General features: G+C 42.7%; 1 protein-coding gene across 2 annotated transcripts in view; it reads left to right on the forward strand.

Moving 5' to 3' along the window:
• LOC115196716 (FERM domain-containing protein 4A) overlaps positions 1-18746 on the forward strand; it is a 190324-nt gene that overhangs the window by 39265 nt on the left and 132313 nt on the right. Inside the window, exon 1 of one of the 2 annotated variants that reach the window (XM_029757574.1) lies at positions 4353-4580. The exons of the other annotated variant lie outside the window; for it this stretch is intronic. Within the exon in view, the coding sequence (XP_029613434.1) occupies positions 4548-4580 (33 nt within the window). The 5' untranslated portion in view covers positions 4353-4547. Of the gene's footprint in view, positions 1-4352; positions 4581-18746 lie in introns of those variants that run through there. 2 annotated transcript variants of the gene reach the window in all.

The following is an 18746-nucleotide window of genomic DNA, read 5'->3' on the forward strand; positions in this document are numbered from 1 at the left end:
ATCTATGTTTTGTATTTCTATGTTGGCCTGATATGGTTCCCAATCAGAGGCAGCTGTATTTCGTTGTCTCTCATTGTGGATCATATTTAGGCAGCCTTTTCCCACTGGGTTTTTGTGGGATCTTGTTTTTGTTAGTTACTGTGTAGCCTGCAGAACTTTACGGTCGTGCTTGTATTTTGTTGTTTTGACGGTGTTAATTTTAATAAAGGAAAAAAAATTTGCCTACCACGCAGCACCTTGGTCTCATCCTTCAGACAAACGTAACAAGGGGTATCCCATTCAGTCGATCCCAAAATACCTAGAATTCCAACAGATCAAAATGCTACCTAGCTACTGAATAATAATAAAATATATACAGTGAGGGAAAAAAGTATTTGATCCCCTGTTGATTTTGTACGTTTTCCCACTGACAAAGAAATAATCAGTCTATAATTTTAATGGTAGGTTTATTTGAACAGTGAGAGACAGAATAACAAAAAAATCCAGAAAAACACATGTCAAAAATGTTATAAATTCATTTGCATTTTAATGAGGGAAATAAGTATTTGACCCCTCTGCAAAACATGACTTAGAACTTGGTGGCAAAACCCTTGTTGGCAATCACAGAGGTCAGACATTTCTTGTAGTTGACCACCAGCTTTGCACACATCTCAGGAGGGATTTTGTCCCACTCCTCTTTGCAGATCTTCTCCAAGTCATTAAGGTTTCGAAGCTGACGTTTGGCAACTCGAAACTTCAGCTCCCTCCACAGATTTTCTATGGGATTAAGGTCTGGAGACTGGCTAGGCCACTCCAGGACCTTAATGTGCTTCTTCTTGAGCCACTCCTTTGTTGCCTTGGCCGTGTCTTTTGGGTCATTGTCATGCTGGAATACCCATCCACAACCCATTTTCAATGCCCTGGCTGAGAGAAGGAGGTTCTCACCCAAAATTTGACGGTACATGGCCCCGTCCATCGTCCCTTTGATGTGGTGAAGTTGTCCTGTCCCCTTAGCAGAAAAACACCCCAAAGCATAATGTTTCCACCTCCATGTTTGACGGTGGGGATGATGTTCTTGGGGTCATAGGCAGCATTCCTCCTCCTCCAAACACAGCGAGTTGAGTTGATGCCAAAGAGCTCCATTTTGGTCTCATCTGACCACAACACTTTCACCCAGTTGTCCTCTGAATCATTCAGATGTTCATTGGCAAACTTCAGACGGGCATGTATATGTGCTTTCTTGAGCAGGTGGACCTTGCGGGCGCTGCATGATTTCAGTCCTTCACGGCGTAGTGTGTTACCAATTGTTTTCTTGGTGACTATGGTCCCAGCTGCCTTGAGATCTTTGACAAGATCCTCCCGTGTAGTTCTGGGCTGATTCCTCACCGTTCTCATGATCATTGCAACTCCACGAGGTGAGATCTTGCATGGAGCCCCTGGCCGAGGGAGATTGACAGTTCTTTTGTGTTTCTTTCATTTGTGGAAAATCGCACCAACTGTTGTCACCTTCTCACCAAGCTGCTTGGCGATGGTCTTGTAGCCCATTCCAGCCTTGTGTAGGTCTACAATCTTGTCCCTGACATCCTTGGAGCGCTCTTTGGTCTTGGCCATGGTGGAGAGTTTGGAATCTGATTGATTGATTGCTTCTGTGGACAGGTGTCTTTTATACAGGTAACAAGCTGAGATTAGGAGCACTCCCTTTAAGAGTGTGCTCCTAATCTCAGCTTGTTACCTGTATAAAAGACACCTGGGATCTTTCTGATTGAGAGGGGGTCAAATACTTATTTCCCTCATTAAAATGCAAATCAATTTATAACATTTTTTACATGCGTTTTTCTGTTTTTTTTGTTGTTATTCTGTCTCTCACTGTTCAAATAAACCTACCATTAAAATTATAGACTGATCATTTCTTTGTCAGTGGGCAAACGTACAAAATCAGCAGGGGATCAAATACTTTTTTCCCTCACTGTATACAGTCATGTAAAAAAGTAAGTGCATATTTGGACAGATGGATATGTAATATTCACTTCAACACTATTGACAAATAAAGGTAACCTAATTTAACAAATGACACTGAAAGATTATGCTTTGCAAAAAATGTATTCATAAAAAAATCTACAGAAATGCAATTCAATAGTGTGGAACAAATAAGTACACACGTAGCTTCAATTGACCCCTTTGGCTGAAATAACTTCATGTTGCCGTTTCTTGTAACTGTTTATCAGTCTTTTACATCGACTGGGAGGATTTTTACTGTACTGCTTCAGCTGTGTCGTGTTCGAGGGCTTTCTTGCATGCACAGTCCGCTTCAAGTCCCTCCACAGCATTTCAACAGGATTGAGACCTGGGCTTTGACTTGGCTATTCCATAACCCTCCATTTCTTCTTTTTGAGCCATTCTGTTGTAGCTTTGCTTCTGTGTTTTGGATCATTGTCGTTGCAAGATCCATGTTTGGTTCAGCTTCAGCTTTTTGACAGATGGCCTTACATTCTCGTCAAGAATTCTCTGGGACAATATGGAATTCATGGTTGACTCAATGATGGCAATTGGCCAGGCCGTGAGGCAGCAAAGCAGCCCCAAACCAAAATGCCAACGCCTCCATGCTTTACAGTTGGTATGATGTTCTTCTGTTCAAAGGCAGTGTTTTGTTTTCGCCAAACAACTCCACCTTTGACACATCTGTCCAGAGCACATTGTTCCAATGCCCCTAAAATGTACACTGGTCTTTACCCAGGTATACATCAGTCATGTCTTGATATTCTTTTTTGAGAGCAGAGGCTTCTTCCTTCCTGACCTCCCATGTAGGCCAAGTTTGTGCAGTCTCTTTCTGACTGTTTACTCATACACTTCAACATTGATTGTGGCAAGAGAGACCTGTAGATCCCTTGATGTTGCTCTGGGGTTCTTAGAGACTTCTATGAGCATCTTTCGGTCAGCTCTTGGGCTGAATTTGGTGGGATGACCTGTCCTAGGTAGATTGCCAGTGGTCTGGAATTTTCTCCATTTGTAGATGATCCATCGAACAGTGGAATTATGTACTTTGAATTGGTTGGAAATTGATTTGTAACCCCTCCCAGACTCATGGGCTTCAATAATCTTTCTTCTGAGGGCCTTGGATAGGTATTTTGATCTTGGCATGATGTGTCACCATACACCCATATGGTTAAGACCAAACCAGACCAAGTTTCTAATCTTTATGGAAGGCTGGACCCTCCCAAGTTACTCTATAATGATTGCCTAATCATTTGCACCTGTTTTGGTGCACCTGATTCTAATTTTAGCCATTTTATGTGATGTAAAGGTAGGGGTGTACTCACTTTTCCGCATTAGGAAATTACATTTTCAAAGTAAAAAATGTTTTGTGTGATTTGTTAAATTGGCTTAGCTTTATCAATGAATGTGGTTGGAATTTAGCTCAACTATCCATGTGTCCAAATGTGTCCACTTTCCAGGGGGTTTAGTTTGTTTTCACTGACTGTGTAAACTGTATATATGATTCTTTTTTTGTAATATTTGTTTTATTTATTCAGTAGCTAGGTAGAATTTTGATCTGTGGGAATGCTAGTTTTGTGGAATTCCGGCAGAACGTCTGATTTTGCAGGGATTTTACAAGGTGTTATGGGATCAACTGAATGGAATACCCTTATAATGTAAGCATGAATTTCATATTGCAGCATCCCAAGGTGCGTGTGTGTGTGTGTGTGTGTGTGTGTGTGTGTGTGTGTGTGTGTGTGTGTGTGTGTGTGTGTGTGTGTGTGTGTGTGTGTGTGTGTGTGAATCATCCCCAGTATTGGAAGAGAATAGAGGGGGATCAGGTTGCTAGGGATTTTAGAGCTTCTATTGTCTGGGGGAACAATCAAGCTCTGGAGAAGACACCCCATGACCCTTACACACACACACACACACACACACACACACACACACACACACACACACACACACACACACACACACACACACACACACACACACACACACACACACACACACACACACACATTATGACCCCAGCCAAGGGTTAGAGCCGGAGAGAACAAGGGAGGGGTAGCAATAGGGAGATAGAAATTAGGAGGGAAAAGGGCAAGAGAACAAGAGAGAGGAGGGTGCAACCATGTGAGTTGAAAGAAAGACAGAGAGAGAGCACTGGTTGGAGAGCTGTGCTGTGTGAAAAAGACCAACGATCGTTTGTCACGGTGAAGGGAACAAATGTAGCTGGAGGCAGAGAGAGAGAGAGAGATAGAGGCGGGTCAGAGGGAGAGCGAGATAGAAAGAGAGCGAGGGAGAGATATCTTCCACCCTCACTGCACACTGAAGCTACTGTGGAGAGTGACACACAGCGAGTTTGTCCTTTCCTTCTATGCGCCCCTCTGTATGTGTGCACGTGCCAACCAGAGAGGACTCACACACACGTTCTCCTTCAGTCTCCTCTGGTCTCAGGGTGGATTGGGAGCGTTGTGTTGGAGATACTGGAAATGATGATGAGACAGCATTCCTAACAACGTTCCTAACAGGATCTATTTATCTGGAACACAGTATACTGACTGACCGGATCACTACCAGGATCTGACATGGAAGGACTCCTCTCTCCTATGAGGACCAGGGTAGGTGTGTGTATGTGTGTGTGTATGTGGGTGTGTGTGTGTATGTGGGTGTGTGTGTGTGTGTGTGCTTGTGTGTGCTTGTGTCCCCTTGTGCATGTGTGTGTGCTAGTTTCCCAAGCTTATGTTACTATGGTGATGATGAACCTGAAATATGAGTTTACAGGATTCGGTTGCCATGACAATTCTTATGCTTCTCTCACCGTGGTGATCATAGAAGCCAGAGGGAAAATTAATGATTGCCACGTTGCTAGGGGCGATGGGCAGAATGTTGGAGAAAGAAGTACTGCTGTGAGAAATCAGGTTTACATGCTTTCTGTGTGTGTGTGTGTGTGTGTGTGTGTGTGTGTGTGTGTGTGTGTGTGTGTGTGTGTGTGTGTGTGTGTGTGTGTGTGTGTGTGTGTGTGTGTGTGTGTGTGTGTGTGTGTGTGTGTATGAGAGAGTGTGTGTGTGTTTGTCTTAACAAGGGGAACCTTTCAAAGCATGACTCAGTGCCCGTTCACAGCAGTGCCTATCTCTCTACGGTTCCATTTGTTCCATACAAAGGGAGAGAGTTTAAGATAGAGGGGGTGTGTGTGTGTTATTATAAGTGAATCGATATGCTTTACCTTTGCGTACAGCATAAGATGTGAATGTGTGTGAGTGAGTATACATCATAGTATAAACTAGAGATTGGGAAGGACAGTGCTGCTGTAACCTATAATGCTGTAATACATATGGTTATGGTTATGACCAATGTGCTGATGCTGCTACTGTGACCAGATAAAATCGCATTTTCATATTATCATCAGAGAGAAACGGAGAGGAGGAGTGTTGGTCTATGTTTGTCAGTGTATTGATGATTAATGTCCTCTGTGCAGTAAGATATGCAGTGAATAGTCATCTCTCTCTCACACACACACACACACACACACACACACACACACACACACACACACACACACACACACACACACACACACACACACACACACACACACACACACACACACAGTAATCTCAGTTCTTCAGTGGGCTGACGGATTGTGTAGTTTTCAGAGCTGGTCATTTAGACAGAATCCCCCTTCTCTCCTCCTCCCCTCGCCTCCCTTCAGCCTCCTCACCCCTTCTCTCCCTCCCCTCACCCCTTCTCTTCCCTGTGCCTCCTCCCCCCACCACCCTTCTACTCTCCAATCTGTTATCAGCGTTCCCCAGCCACACTGAGTGGTGAAGGTGTAAATCCAAGCTGTTGGCTATAAACTGTTAGATGTAGATTGACTGTGAAACGAAGTCAAGCTGGTTTCAGCTACTGTAGGTTGGTAGGTTGGTGTGACACACGGATGAGAACAACTATTATTTTAATGAACATGTAACACAGTGAGTTCCAACCCTGTGTGTGTGTGTGTGTGTGTGTGTGTGTGTGTGTGTGTGTGTGTGTGTGTGTGTGTGTGTGTGTGTGTGTGTGTGTGTGTGTGTGTGTGTGTGTGTGTGTGTGTGTGTTGTGTTTGTGAGTGTGTGTGTGTGATGTGTGTGTCATAGAGAGACTGATCTAATCCTCTCCACTAAACATTTTGACCCCTGTCTGTGAGCAGTAGAGGTGCGTGGGTAATATCACTGAGGAAGCCTAGCCAGTAAAAGCGCTATATTAAAACCTATGTTGTGATATTTCCATTGTTTGCTCTATAACCCATTCGTTCATACGCCACCGTGATATACAATAAGGCTGTGACAACAAAAAGACAACAGTCACACAGTGGTGGAATACATTCAACTGCACATACGTTTGTTTCATCACAAAAACAGAGAGAAAAATCTGTCCGGTGAAGTCCACAAAGCAAATATTACATGTAACAAAAAGTTCTATGACCTACAGCACGGTCAAGCAAGTTACTGTTTTCAAGAGTTTACTAAACAACTAGTGATGTAGAACCAGGAAGTTACCTCCAGTCAGCACAAAGACAACAGGCGCACTGCCTCCGCTATTCCAGCACCATTTACACTTAAACATCATCACATCAACAAGGCTATGCTTAGTTTAATACACTGAAAACAAACTTAAAGATACCAAAAACTATTTAGTCCAATCAATGTTGCTAAATATCATGTAGCTGTCCATGGTACTGATTTGTGTGTGCATGTGTGTGTGTGCGCAACTAAAACATTTTTTTGGACTCACCCTACTTGTAGACTAGTTGAACAGCAATGCCGTCATCCTGTCTTTCATATTGGCAAAGCGGTCTATGGCTCTGTCATAGAGTATACTTTTAGTTTTTGTTTTCATAGGCTACCTAGATAAAATGCTTGCTATCCTAACTTCCTCGCATGGGTAACAATGAAGCAGCTAAATTAGCTAGCTAGTTAACGTGAGCCTACTAGACTACATCTAGGCTACATACTGAACTTCAATCATCTCAGGCCAGTGGCACAACATATTCATTTATGGTTAGATCAGAATCACTGTCATAATCATTGGCTGTACAGAGAATTAAGTCAAAAACAAGTCCAAATCCCCGTCTCCATCCATGGCTTAGGAAGGGGCTGATTAACAAGCTAACAACACAAGCAGAGTAGAAGCAGACATGTTTTTTTGAAAATGATGTTTTGCTGAGAAAGTCAATATTTGATTTGTGTGAAGCCAAATCCAACCTGGCCTCCCTCGGGGGGTGTTTTGCTGCACCAGGACAACCCACAGTTGAGCACAGCACAATGCTGATTGGCTAATTATTTTATTTAAAAAAGTACCAAGGGAGTCCAAATGCTATGGCAGCAACATGTTATAGTCTTTTGGTCCCGACACCATCAGATACATGGGCTACACTTACTGAGACAGAGGGGCACTGTTTCCATTGTTCGGATGATTTGTCCAGTGAGATTCAGCCACTTGCAAATTGATGGAAAATTATGAAAACACAGAGGCGAAAGATAAATAATTTTACCATTTCAATTTTTTTTTATATGTCAAATATTTGGGGAAGCCTGGCTTCCCTAGGCGTCCATGAATACACAGCACAGTGTGTGAGTCCACGACCAGTGAATTACATACCAGTTCTGCAGGGTTTAATCCAATCAGATGACCTGATGGTGTTGTCACACACTGTCACACACTGTCGTCCCCCTCTCTTCCATCTAACCCCCTGTGTTGATGGTTCCAGGCTGTCTCTCTCTCTCTCTCTCTTTAGTTTAGCTGTTCATATGAGCTCTTCCATCTAACCCCCTGTGTTGATGGTTCCAGGCTGTCTCTCTCTCTCTCTCTCTCTCTCTCTCTCTCTCTTTAGTTTAGCTGTTCATATGAGCTCTTCCATCTAACCCCCTGTGTTGATGGTTCCAGGCTGTCTCTCTCTCTCTCTCTCTCTCTCTCTCTCTCTTTAGTTTAGCTGTTCATATGAGCTCTTCCATCTAACCCCCTGTGTTGATGGTTCCAGGCTGTCTCTCTCTCGCTCTCTCTCTCTCTCTCTTTAGTTTAGCTGTTCATATGAGCTTTGTAACTCTCCCTCTGTATCACTCTCTCTCACTCTTTCTCAATCTATTGCCCACATACTCACTATTTCTCTCTCTCTCTCACACTCTTTCTTTCTCTCAATTCAATTCAATTCAAGGGGCTTTATTGGCATGGGAAACATATGTTAACATTGCCAAAGCAAGTGAAGTAGATAATATACAAAAGTGAAATAAACAATAAAATTGAACAGTAAACATTACACTCACAGAAGTTCCAAAAGAATAAAGACATTACAAATGTCATATTATGTATATATACTGAGTTGTAACGATGTGCAAATGGTTAAAGTACAAAAGGAAAAATAAAGAAACATAAATATGGGTTGTATTTACAATGGTGTTTGTTCTTCACTGGTTTCTCTTTTCTTGTGACAAAAGGTCACAACTCTTGCTGCTGTGATGGCACACTGTGGTATTTCACCCAGTAGATTTGTGAGTTTATCAAAATCGGGTTTGTTTTCAAATTCTTTGTGGATCTGTGTAATCTGAGGGAAATATGTGTCCCTAATATGGTCAAACATTTGGCAGGAGGTTAGGAAGTGCAGCTTAGTTTCCACTTCATTTTGTGGGCAGTGTGCACATAGCCTGTCTTCTCTTGAGAGCCAGGTCTGCCTACGGTGGCCATTCTCAATAGCAAGGCTATGCTCACTGAGTCTGTACATAGTCAAAGCTTTCCTTAAGTTTGGGTCAGTCACAGTGGTCAGGTATTCTGCCACTGTGTACTCTCTGTTTAGGGCCAAATAGCATTCTAGTTTGCTATGTTTTTTTGTTAATTCTTTCCAATATGTCAAGTAATTATCTTTTAGTTTTCTCATGATTTGGTTGGGTCTAATTGTGTTGCTGTCCTGGGGCTCTGTGGAGTCTGTTTGTGTTTGTGAACAGAGCCCAAGGACCAGCTTGCTTAGGGGACTCTTCTTCAGGTTCATCTCTCTGTAGGTGATGGCTTTGTTATGGAAGGTTTGGGAATCGCTTCCTTTCAGGTGGTTGTAGAATTTAACGGCTATTTTCTGGATTTTGATAATTAGCGGGTATCGGCCTAATTCTGCTCTGCATGCATTATTTGTTGTTTTATGTTGTACATGGAGAATTCTGCAGAATTCTGCATGCAGAGTCTCAATTTGGTGTTTGTCCCATTTTGTGAATTCTTGGTTGGTGAGCAGACCCCAGATCTCACAACCATAAAGGGCTGATTCAATTATTTTTTATTGTTATTTTTTGCCAGATCCTAATTGGTATGTCAAATGTTATGTTCCTTTTGATGGCATAGAACGCCCTTCTTACCTTGTCTCTCAGATCGTTCACAGCTTTGTGGAAGTTACCTGTGACGCTGATGTTTAGGCCAAGGTATGTATAGTTTTTTGTGTGCACCCGGGCAACGATGTCTAGATGGAATTTGTGTTTGTGGTCCTGGCGACTGGACCTTTTTTTAAACACCATTATTTTTGTCTTACTGAGTTTTACTGTCAGGGCCCAGGTCTGGTAGAATCTGTGCATAAGATCTTAGTGCTGCTGTAGGCCCTCCTTGGTTGGGGACAGAAGCACCAGATCATCAGCAAACATTAGACATTTAACTTCAGATTCTAGCAGGGTGAGGCTGAGTGCTGCAGACTGTTCTAGTGCCCTCGCCAATTCTCTCTCTCTCCCTCCCTCTCTCTCTCTCTCTCTCTCTCTCTCTCTCTTCTCTCTCTCTCTCTCTCTCTCCATATTAGCGGTCATCTGATCTCTGTAATAGGTTTATCCAGATCTATCTGTGAGCTGAGCCAAGGGTAGAGTTAGTGGGGGGTTAAGATGGTTAGGAGGGGTTTGGGGGATAACATTGGTCAGACAGCCATGGCACATAGTCAACCATAGCCATCTCTCTCAGTGTGCAATCCCCATCCAACCAGCCCTAAATGTATAGATGCCATCTCAATATCCATCCCAGCCAAGCCAAACCAAACAGCCAAGGGGAGTTCCATGGATTTAATTGACTGGAGTGTCAGACATGATGACAGTTGTCTGCTAATGGAAGGTCTGTGTTTCACACAGTATACTGTACATTTACATGGGTTTGTGTTGGGTTATTCACGTATAAGAGTCTTTGCATTGGTACACTACAACATATCTCTTTATTTCCCTATCTCAATCTCTCCATCTTTCTCTCCATCTTTCTTACTCTCTTCTATCTCTCTTATCCATTCAGTAGCCATAGCAGTTATCCAGGTCAGTCAAGCATCACATTTGAATAAAACAAGCATCATTGGACTGTACTGTAATGTCTCTTTGTCTAGTTATGTAGCTACGCAGAGTTCAGAACACACACACACACACAAACTGGACGATGTCACTGGAACTACAGTATTTGCAGTAATGGAAGGATTTGATGTTGCATTCACTGCTTACAATTGGAGCCAGAAAAATACTTGGAACAAACACAATGTTATACAGCATCTCACTTCAATGTTCTGTATTGTACTCTTTATTTCAGTTTCTTTCTCTCTCTCTCTGTCTCTCTCTGTCTCTCTCTCTGTCTCTTGCTCTCTCTCCTTCTCCCCCCCCTCTCTCTCTGTTTCTGTCTGTTTGACTCAGAAGCTTACAGCATCTGCACCAGACTATGGAGGTATAACCACTATATACTTTGTATATTATAGTGTACACACACATACCATCTCTGTCCCTTGTGGCACCCTCTGTAGTGTGTAATGTATGTTGCCCCGCTAAGAAGAGAGAGGAACTGAGAAAAATGTTTTTTCATTGTCCAGCCAAGTGAGTTGTAGACAGATCACTGGAGATATGATTATCTGTTGTCTTACCATGAGGTGTTAATTTATTCATCTTGACCCCGACATCTAACATGACCTTTGACTCTTGATGGCAGTTACTGCCTTCTCGCTTGGTACATGCATTAGAATACGTTTACTTGACCTTTTTATTTTTACACAAACTTGTGTTCATAGATTTATTTGTATGTGGCTGTCAGTTTCATATAGTTTGATACTTGAATCTTCAAAGAACAATAAAACATGTCAAGGTAAACCCTAGAAACTTCAACCCAAAGCTCGGTGATGGCAGTTACTGCTTTTACCTTTGGTTTCACTGTAACTTTTTCCAGTTACTGCAAATGTGTGTGTGTGTGTGTGTGTGTGTGTGTGTGTGTGTGTGTGTGTGTGTGTGTGTGTGTGTGTGTGTGTGTGTGTGTGTGTGTGTGTGTGTGTGTACGTGTGTGTGTGTGTACATTTGTGTGTGTGTGTGTTCCTTCCTCCCTCCACCTGGTTCATTAGAGGGCAGACAGTGGTCAGGATGGTTCCAGTCAGAGAGAAGAGAGGAAAGAGGCAAGAGAAAAGGAGAGGAGAGGTAGGTGGCTTGGCCAGGACACCATAGAGCTGGCCGCCTCGCTGCCTGTTTGAATATAATTAGGAGTGAAAGGAAAATCTAGAGAGGACTGGCCTTACAAGTGAGGTGGAACGTCCCTCGACACACACACACATACACACACTGGCAGCAGGTGAAGGTTAGAGCAGACAGAGATGACAGGTGGCCATATTGAAGGCAGAGCCAAGAGACTCCATCTCCAAGTGGTCAATGCTGCTCTGAGACAGACTGAGGGGGGTTGGCAGGTGGGGACAGTCATCTATGATCTAATTTGTTATTTTGTTTTAGAGTCTGGGTAGGGACAGACATCTCTGGTCCTCAGGAGGCCTGGGTGTCTGCTGGATGTTCTGTCTTTCAAACCATCATCTGCTTTAGAAGGATTTTAGGGAACCAAGTGCCAGGCGAAATAGAACCAGCAGACAGTAATGTGGTAGTAATGTGAGAGAGCTGTGATCAGTAGGAGGCCATGTGACTGACTGATCTTCAGTCTGTATCTTTTTGATGCTGCAGCTACGTGACTCTGATCTCTACTGTGCGTGTCTGAAGCAGCATGGCACTGCAGGTCTCTCTTTCTCTCTCTCACACACGCACGCACGCACGCACGCACACACACACACACACACACACACACACACACACACACACACAATCTCTGATCTCTACTAGGTCTCTGTGTGTGCCACAGATCAACAGAATGAGCGAACCAATGACGTGCTTAATGTTAGAGGTTGTCATGGAAACACTGTGACCAAATGTTCTGCTTTATTGGTTGCAATCAGTTCTAGGGCTTTTTATTATTTTCAAGATGGGGGATGAAGCATCAGGGGGTACGGGGGATGCTGGTGGATGGGGAAGCTGGGAGTAATGATTTAAAGACATCACTGGACATGTACTGTATCGGAACTAAGCATATAAACACACACACATATAAAGTTGATGAACGAGGAGTGGACTAGTGTTGTCACCGGTGGGTTACCTCTCCAATAAAAAGGTCAGCCCTGCTTATAGCAGGTGTCATACATCACCCTACCACACAGTCTACAGAGCCTGGACAGGCTATTACACACACACACACGCACACAAACACACACACACACGCACACAAACACACACACACACACACACACACACACACACACACACACACACACACACACACACACACACACACACACACACACACACACACACACGCCTTCAGAAAGAGAATTATATCATCTCTTATCTTCCACCCCTTTGACACAATCCTCTCCTCTCTTACTCCCATAGCCCCATGCTCTCCTCCCTCCAATCAACCTTCACCCCTTCCAACAATCACCTACAGTATTCTTATCCTCCCTATCTCTGTCCCTTCATCATCAAATCCTCTACTCTCCCCCTTCCTCACCACGTTTACCATCCCTCCTCTCTATTCCAACCTCACCCCATCACCCGTTCTTTACACTCTTTCATCCTCATCAAATCCTCTGCTCTACCTCCCTCTCTCCTCCCTCCCCCTTTCCCCTGCGACTCTTGAACTCACCCTGTGTCTGCCGACGCAGTCACCACCACTGGTAGCATCCCCTCGTCTGTCCTCTTCAATCTCTGACCCACACACAAACAGAAATGCATGGACTGTTAAAATTCTAAATGCAGCCCAATGTTATTTTAGGTGGGTTTCTCTTCCTGGCAGAAACTGTTAAAATTAGCATATTTGATGCTTGTAACCCCTGGAATGTCTCTGAACAGTTTTAGGAAGTGTAATAGTTGAGTGATTTTTTTTGTGGTCCATTTTCCTCAGATTTTTATGCCTGGTGACAATGTCCTGACACTGACGAGAAGGACAGCAAGACTCAAAATAAACTCTGTTGCTAACCTTGATTGCATGTTGTTTTGCAAATCTGAGAATGTTTTGTCTTTTCAGACAATATTAATCTTGTGAAATCAAGTTGCTGACATGCACACAAACACACATTGTAGTGCCCCTTCTTCAATGTTCAGTCACTGTAATCCTTACGCAGAGGGGGATATTATCAGTCACTGTAATCCTTACGCAGAGGGGGATATTATCAGTCACTGTAATCCTTATGCAGAGGGGGATATTATCAGTCACTGTAATCCTTATGCAGAGGGAGATATTATCAGTCACTGTAATCCTTATGCAGAGGGGGATATTATCAGTCACTGTAATCCTTATGCAGAGGGGGATATTATCAGTCACTGTAATCCTTACGCAGAGGGGGATATTATCAGTCACTGCAATCCTTATGCAGAGGGGGATATTATCAGTCACTGTAATCCTTATGCAGAGGGGGATATTATCAGTCACTGTAATCCTTATGCAGAGGGGGATATTATCAGTCACTGAAATCCTTATGCAGAGGCGGATATTATCAGTCACTGTAATCCTTACGCAGAGGGGGATATTATCAGTCACTGTAATCCTTATGCAGAGGGGGATATTATCAGTCCCTGTAATCCTTATGCAGAGGGGGATATTATTACCTCTGTAATCCTTATGCAGAGGGGGATATTATCAGTCACTGTAATCCTTATGCAGAGGGGGATATTATCAGTCACTGTAATCCTTACGCAGAGGGGGATATTATCAGTCACTGTAATCCTTACGCAGAGGGGGATATTATCAGTCACTGTAATCCTTACGCAGAGGGGGATATTATCAGTCACTGTAATCCTTACGCAGAGGGGGATATTATCAGTCACTGTAATCTTTATGCAGAGGGGGATATTATCAGTCACTGTAATCCTTACGCAGAGGGGGATATTAGCATACACTGCATTTGCAACTGCCGTTTTTATGCTTAAGTGCACAAATAACTAATTCATAATTTACATACACTCCTGCCCAATGCAGCAGAGGAGAAATTGATCTCACACACATCCAGAACAGTACTCTGTCACACACACCACTACCTTCCACATTTACCCTGCACCTATGAGAACTGCAGACAGATGGACATACATACTGTACATCCAGGGACGGACTAGCCATGCGGCAGTTCTGGCAAATGCCAGATGGGCTGGTCTATCTTTTTTTATTTGTATTTTATTTGATTAGGCAAGTCAGTTAAAAACAAATTCGTATTTACAATGACGGCCTACCCCGGACAATGCTGGGACAATTGTGCGCCACCCTATGGGACTCCCAATCACCGCCAGATGTGATTCAGCCTGGAATCGAACCAGGGACTGTAGTGACGCCTCTTGCACTGAGATGCAGTGCCTTAGACCGCTGCACCACTCTTAAGCCTACTGAGCCTGTTGAAATTGAAGGTTTTTGCACAAAACTATAATTATTTGACTAATAATAGGGTTCCTCGAGGTAAAAAATGTGCCTGTGTGTCAATAATGCCCGGGACATTTTCTGTTCCCAATCCGTCGCTGCATGCATGCATAATAGAAAGCAGTCCCGTACTGCAGCAGCTGGTATCAAATCCTGAGCTGAATAGGGACAGAATGAGCTTTGAGGAGTTTCAATCTCTCCATTCTCACTAGTACACAATAGTGTAGTATTTATGTATGTGAAGGATGATGTTAAACTAGCTGCAGGGCTGGACCTGAAAAGGAAGGAGAGGAGGGGAGGAGCTGTAGGTGTTGGGCTGGAAGATCAGGGAATCGTGGCGGGAGGGTGTTCCAATGCAGTGGTCCATGACACTCAGCTCTCCTTGCCAGCAGCTATAATCCCATTGCTCTTCTTGGGAACTCTGAGGATTAGTAGCAGGAACGCTGGATAGTTTAATAGATATGGATATGTCCGGAAGTTGGATATGTCAGACTGGACTACATTAGGATAGAGATACGGAATATTCACACATAAATGTAATGTTCAGTTTAGAGCACTCTTCACTCTATCTAATCATTCGGATGATTCTATACAAAATCTAATTGAAAATGAGATTGAGATACTGTATATTCCCTTCCACTCCAGAGCTCAGATACTGTATATTCCCTTCCACTCCAGAGCTCAGATACTGTATATTCCCTTCCACTCCAGAGCTCAGATACTGTATATTCCTTTCCACTCCAGAGCTCAGATACTGTATATTCCCTTCCACTCCAGAGCTCAGATACTGTATATTCCCTTCCACTCCAGAGCTCAGATACTGTATATTCCCTTCCACTCCAGAGCTCAGATACTGTATATTCCCTTCCACTCCAGAGCTCAGATACTGTATATTCCCTTCCACTCCAGAGCTCAGATACGTGTATATTCCCTTCCACTCCAGAGCTCAGATACTGTATATTCCCTTCCACTCCAGAGCTCAGATACTGTATATTCCCTTCCACTCCAGAGCTCAGATACTGTATATTCCCTTCCACTCCAGAGCTCAGATACTGTATATTCCCTTCCACTCCAGAGCTCAGATACTGTATATTCCCTTCCACTCCAGAGCTCAGATACTGTACCTTGATAAATGTAGAGCTGTGGTTTCCAGATCGGTATCCCCATTACGTCTCCTCTTCCCATCTGAACTGTAAAAGAAACACCCAAAGATTGTGTTGTTTCAACTAATTATTATTAAGTAACTGGTTAAACAACCTTTTAGTACTTTTACTTAATGTTTCAGTCCAAGTGTTAGGTGAACAAACTTACCCAGACTTGAGAAAACTGGCAGAAATTCTGTCAACTTGTCTCATATGTTAATTCAACTATATATTATTGTAACTAAAGAACGCTGTGCAACTGGTTACAATTGCAGTGCTTTTAACATATAATATTTTAACTTACATATTTGACACACAAGATTGCATTGTGCATGTTCATTTACACAGTAATTATTATTCAAGCATGTTGTTATCTGGGATTTGAACTTGCAACCTCTTGGTTTATGGCATTCTGATCTTCCTGCTACACCACCATGTCTGTGTCATTTATCAGTTAATCTGACTATTCTCTCACCTTTGATTTGATTTACTTATTTAAGCAATTTAGTTTTTTTCTGTGTAGTTGTATAATGTGGTTGGGGCATATTACTATTTTTCGATGTTACTCCTTAATCACCATGATCAATAAAAATAGTTTTTCTTGAGGGTACTTTTAACAGAGCTGAGATTTACTGTGCAAAGTACAAAGTGTAACAATATAGGTTAAATCAGTTATAAACACAAACATGGTGGAGTATCAGGAAGAATGGAATGCTGTGAACCAATAAATTGTCAATTCAAATCCCAGGTGAGGACATGTTGAATAATAATTACTGGTAAATGAACATGCACAATATAATCATGTATGTCAAAGTGTGTCAAATATGTACTTTGAAAACAATTTCAAAGATTTTACTGAGATACAGTTCACATAAGGCAATCAGTCAATTGAAATAAGTTCATTAGGCTATAATCTATGGATTTCACTAGACTGGGAATACAGATATGCATCTGTTGGTCACAGATACCTTAAAAAATGGTAGGGGCGTGGATCAGAAAACCAGAGTATCTGGTGTGACCACCATTTGCCTCATGCAGTGCGACACATCTCCATCGCATAGAGTTGATCAGGCTGTTGATTGTGGCCTGTGGAATGTTGTCCCACTCCTCTTCAATGGCTGTGCGAAGTTCCTGGATATTGGCGGGATCTGGAACACGCTGCCATACACGTCGAATCCAGAGCATCCCACACATGCTCAATGGGTGACAAGTCTGGTGAGTATGCAGGCCATGAAAGAACTGGGACATTTTCAGCTTCCAGGAATTCTATACAGATCCTTAAGACATGGGGCCGTGCATTATCATGCTGAAACATGAGGTAATGGCGGCACATTAATGGCATGACAATGGGCCTCAGGATCTTCTCACGGTATCTCTGTGCATTCAAATTGTCATCAATAAAACACAGTTGTGTTCATTGTCCATAGCTTATGCCTGCCCATACCATAACCCCACCCTGTTCACAAACCGCTCACCCACACAACGCCATACTGCGGTTGTCAGACCAATTGAATGTACTGCCAAATTCACTAAAATTACGTTGGAAGAGGCTTATGGTAGAGAAATTAACATTAAATTCTCTGGCAACAGCTCTGGTGGACATTCCTGCAGTCAGCATGCCAATTGCACACTCCCTCAAAACCTGAGACATCTGTGGCATTGTGTTGTGTGACAAAACTGTACATTTTAAAGTGGCCTTTTATTGTCCCCAGCACAGGTTGCATCTGTGTAATGATCATGCTTTTTAATCAGCTTCTTCAAATACCCCACCTGTCAGGTGGATGGATTATCTTGGAAAAGGAGAAATGCTCACTGGCAGGAATGTAAACTACTTTGTTCACAACATTTGAGAGAAATAAGGTTTTTGTGCATATGGAACATTTCTGGGATCTTTTATTTCAGTTCATGAAACATGGGACCAACACTTTACATGTTGCGTTTATATTTTTGTTCAGTGTAGTTCCACAGCCTTTTTCGGGGGTTAAGATCGCCAAATAATAATTTGTAGTTGAATGAACATATGAGACAATTTGAGCAAACACATCATTTTAAATTGACAGAATTTTAGCTGTAGCTAAGTTTGGGCCAACTAAACTTTTTCAGGTAACAATTTGCCCAAAAAGTTGAGTAAAAAAAAAATCCTGTGGAACAAGTTACTTAATAATATTTAGTTGAAATAACACTTACAGTGTTTTGAGCAGTCCCATTACACTGAATTAGTCCTCAGTATGAGATGAAAATTGCCAGATTGATGCTTATTCCCTTCTCAGAGGAGCAATTACATGTCTCTAAGTGTATCGGTGACCCTCTATGCTCTGTCATTACTGCCACGTAGAACAACTAAACATATCACATTCATGTATCACATTTATGTGTGCGTGTCCGTGTGTGTGCCAGATGTGAGCAGCTGTCAGTTAATTGTTTGTGTGTGTGTGTGTGTGTGTGTGTGCCAGATGTGAGCAGCTGTCAGTTAATTGTTTGTGTGTGTGTGTGTGTGTGTGTGTGTGTGTGTGTGTGTGTGTGTGTGTGTGTGTGTGTGTGTGTGTGTGTGTGTGTGTGTGTGTGTGTGTGTGTGTGCGTGAATTACTGTTGTTTGTGTGTGTTTGTAGTTGTTAAAATACAGCTGTGTGATATATACTCTCCTAGAGGCAGTGATGCTAGGTCATTAGCTGTAGTGTTAGTTGTAACATACATACACACACTATTGCATAAAAAATTAAAAATAAACATCTACGAAGAAAACTGGGTCAGAGGCAATTGCCAACGTTGTCTCCACATCAAGGCCAAAAGGTTCACTGTAATGATGTCTGAGTTCAAGTACGTCTTGTTGTGTCCTCCTAAGGTATAAATATATTTTAGTCTTTGTTCCTCTAAAGGCCGTCCTCTCCTCAGCAGCAGTTCAAATGCTGACCAGTA

Source organism: Salmo trutta, chromosome 7, assembly GCF_901001165.1.
Source record: "Salmo trutta chromosome 7, fSalTru1.1, whole genome shotgun sequence".
In the NCBI taxonomy this organism is placed as follows: domain Eukaryota; kingdom Metazoa; phylum Chordata; class Actinopteri; order Salmoniformes; family Salmonidae; genus Salmo; species Salmo trutta.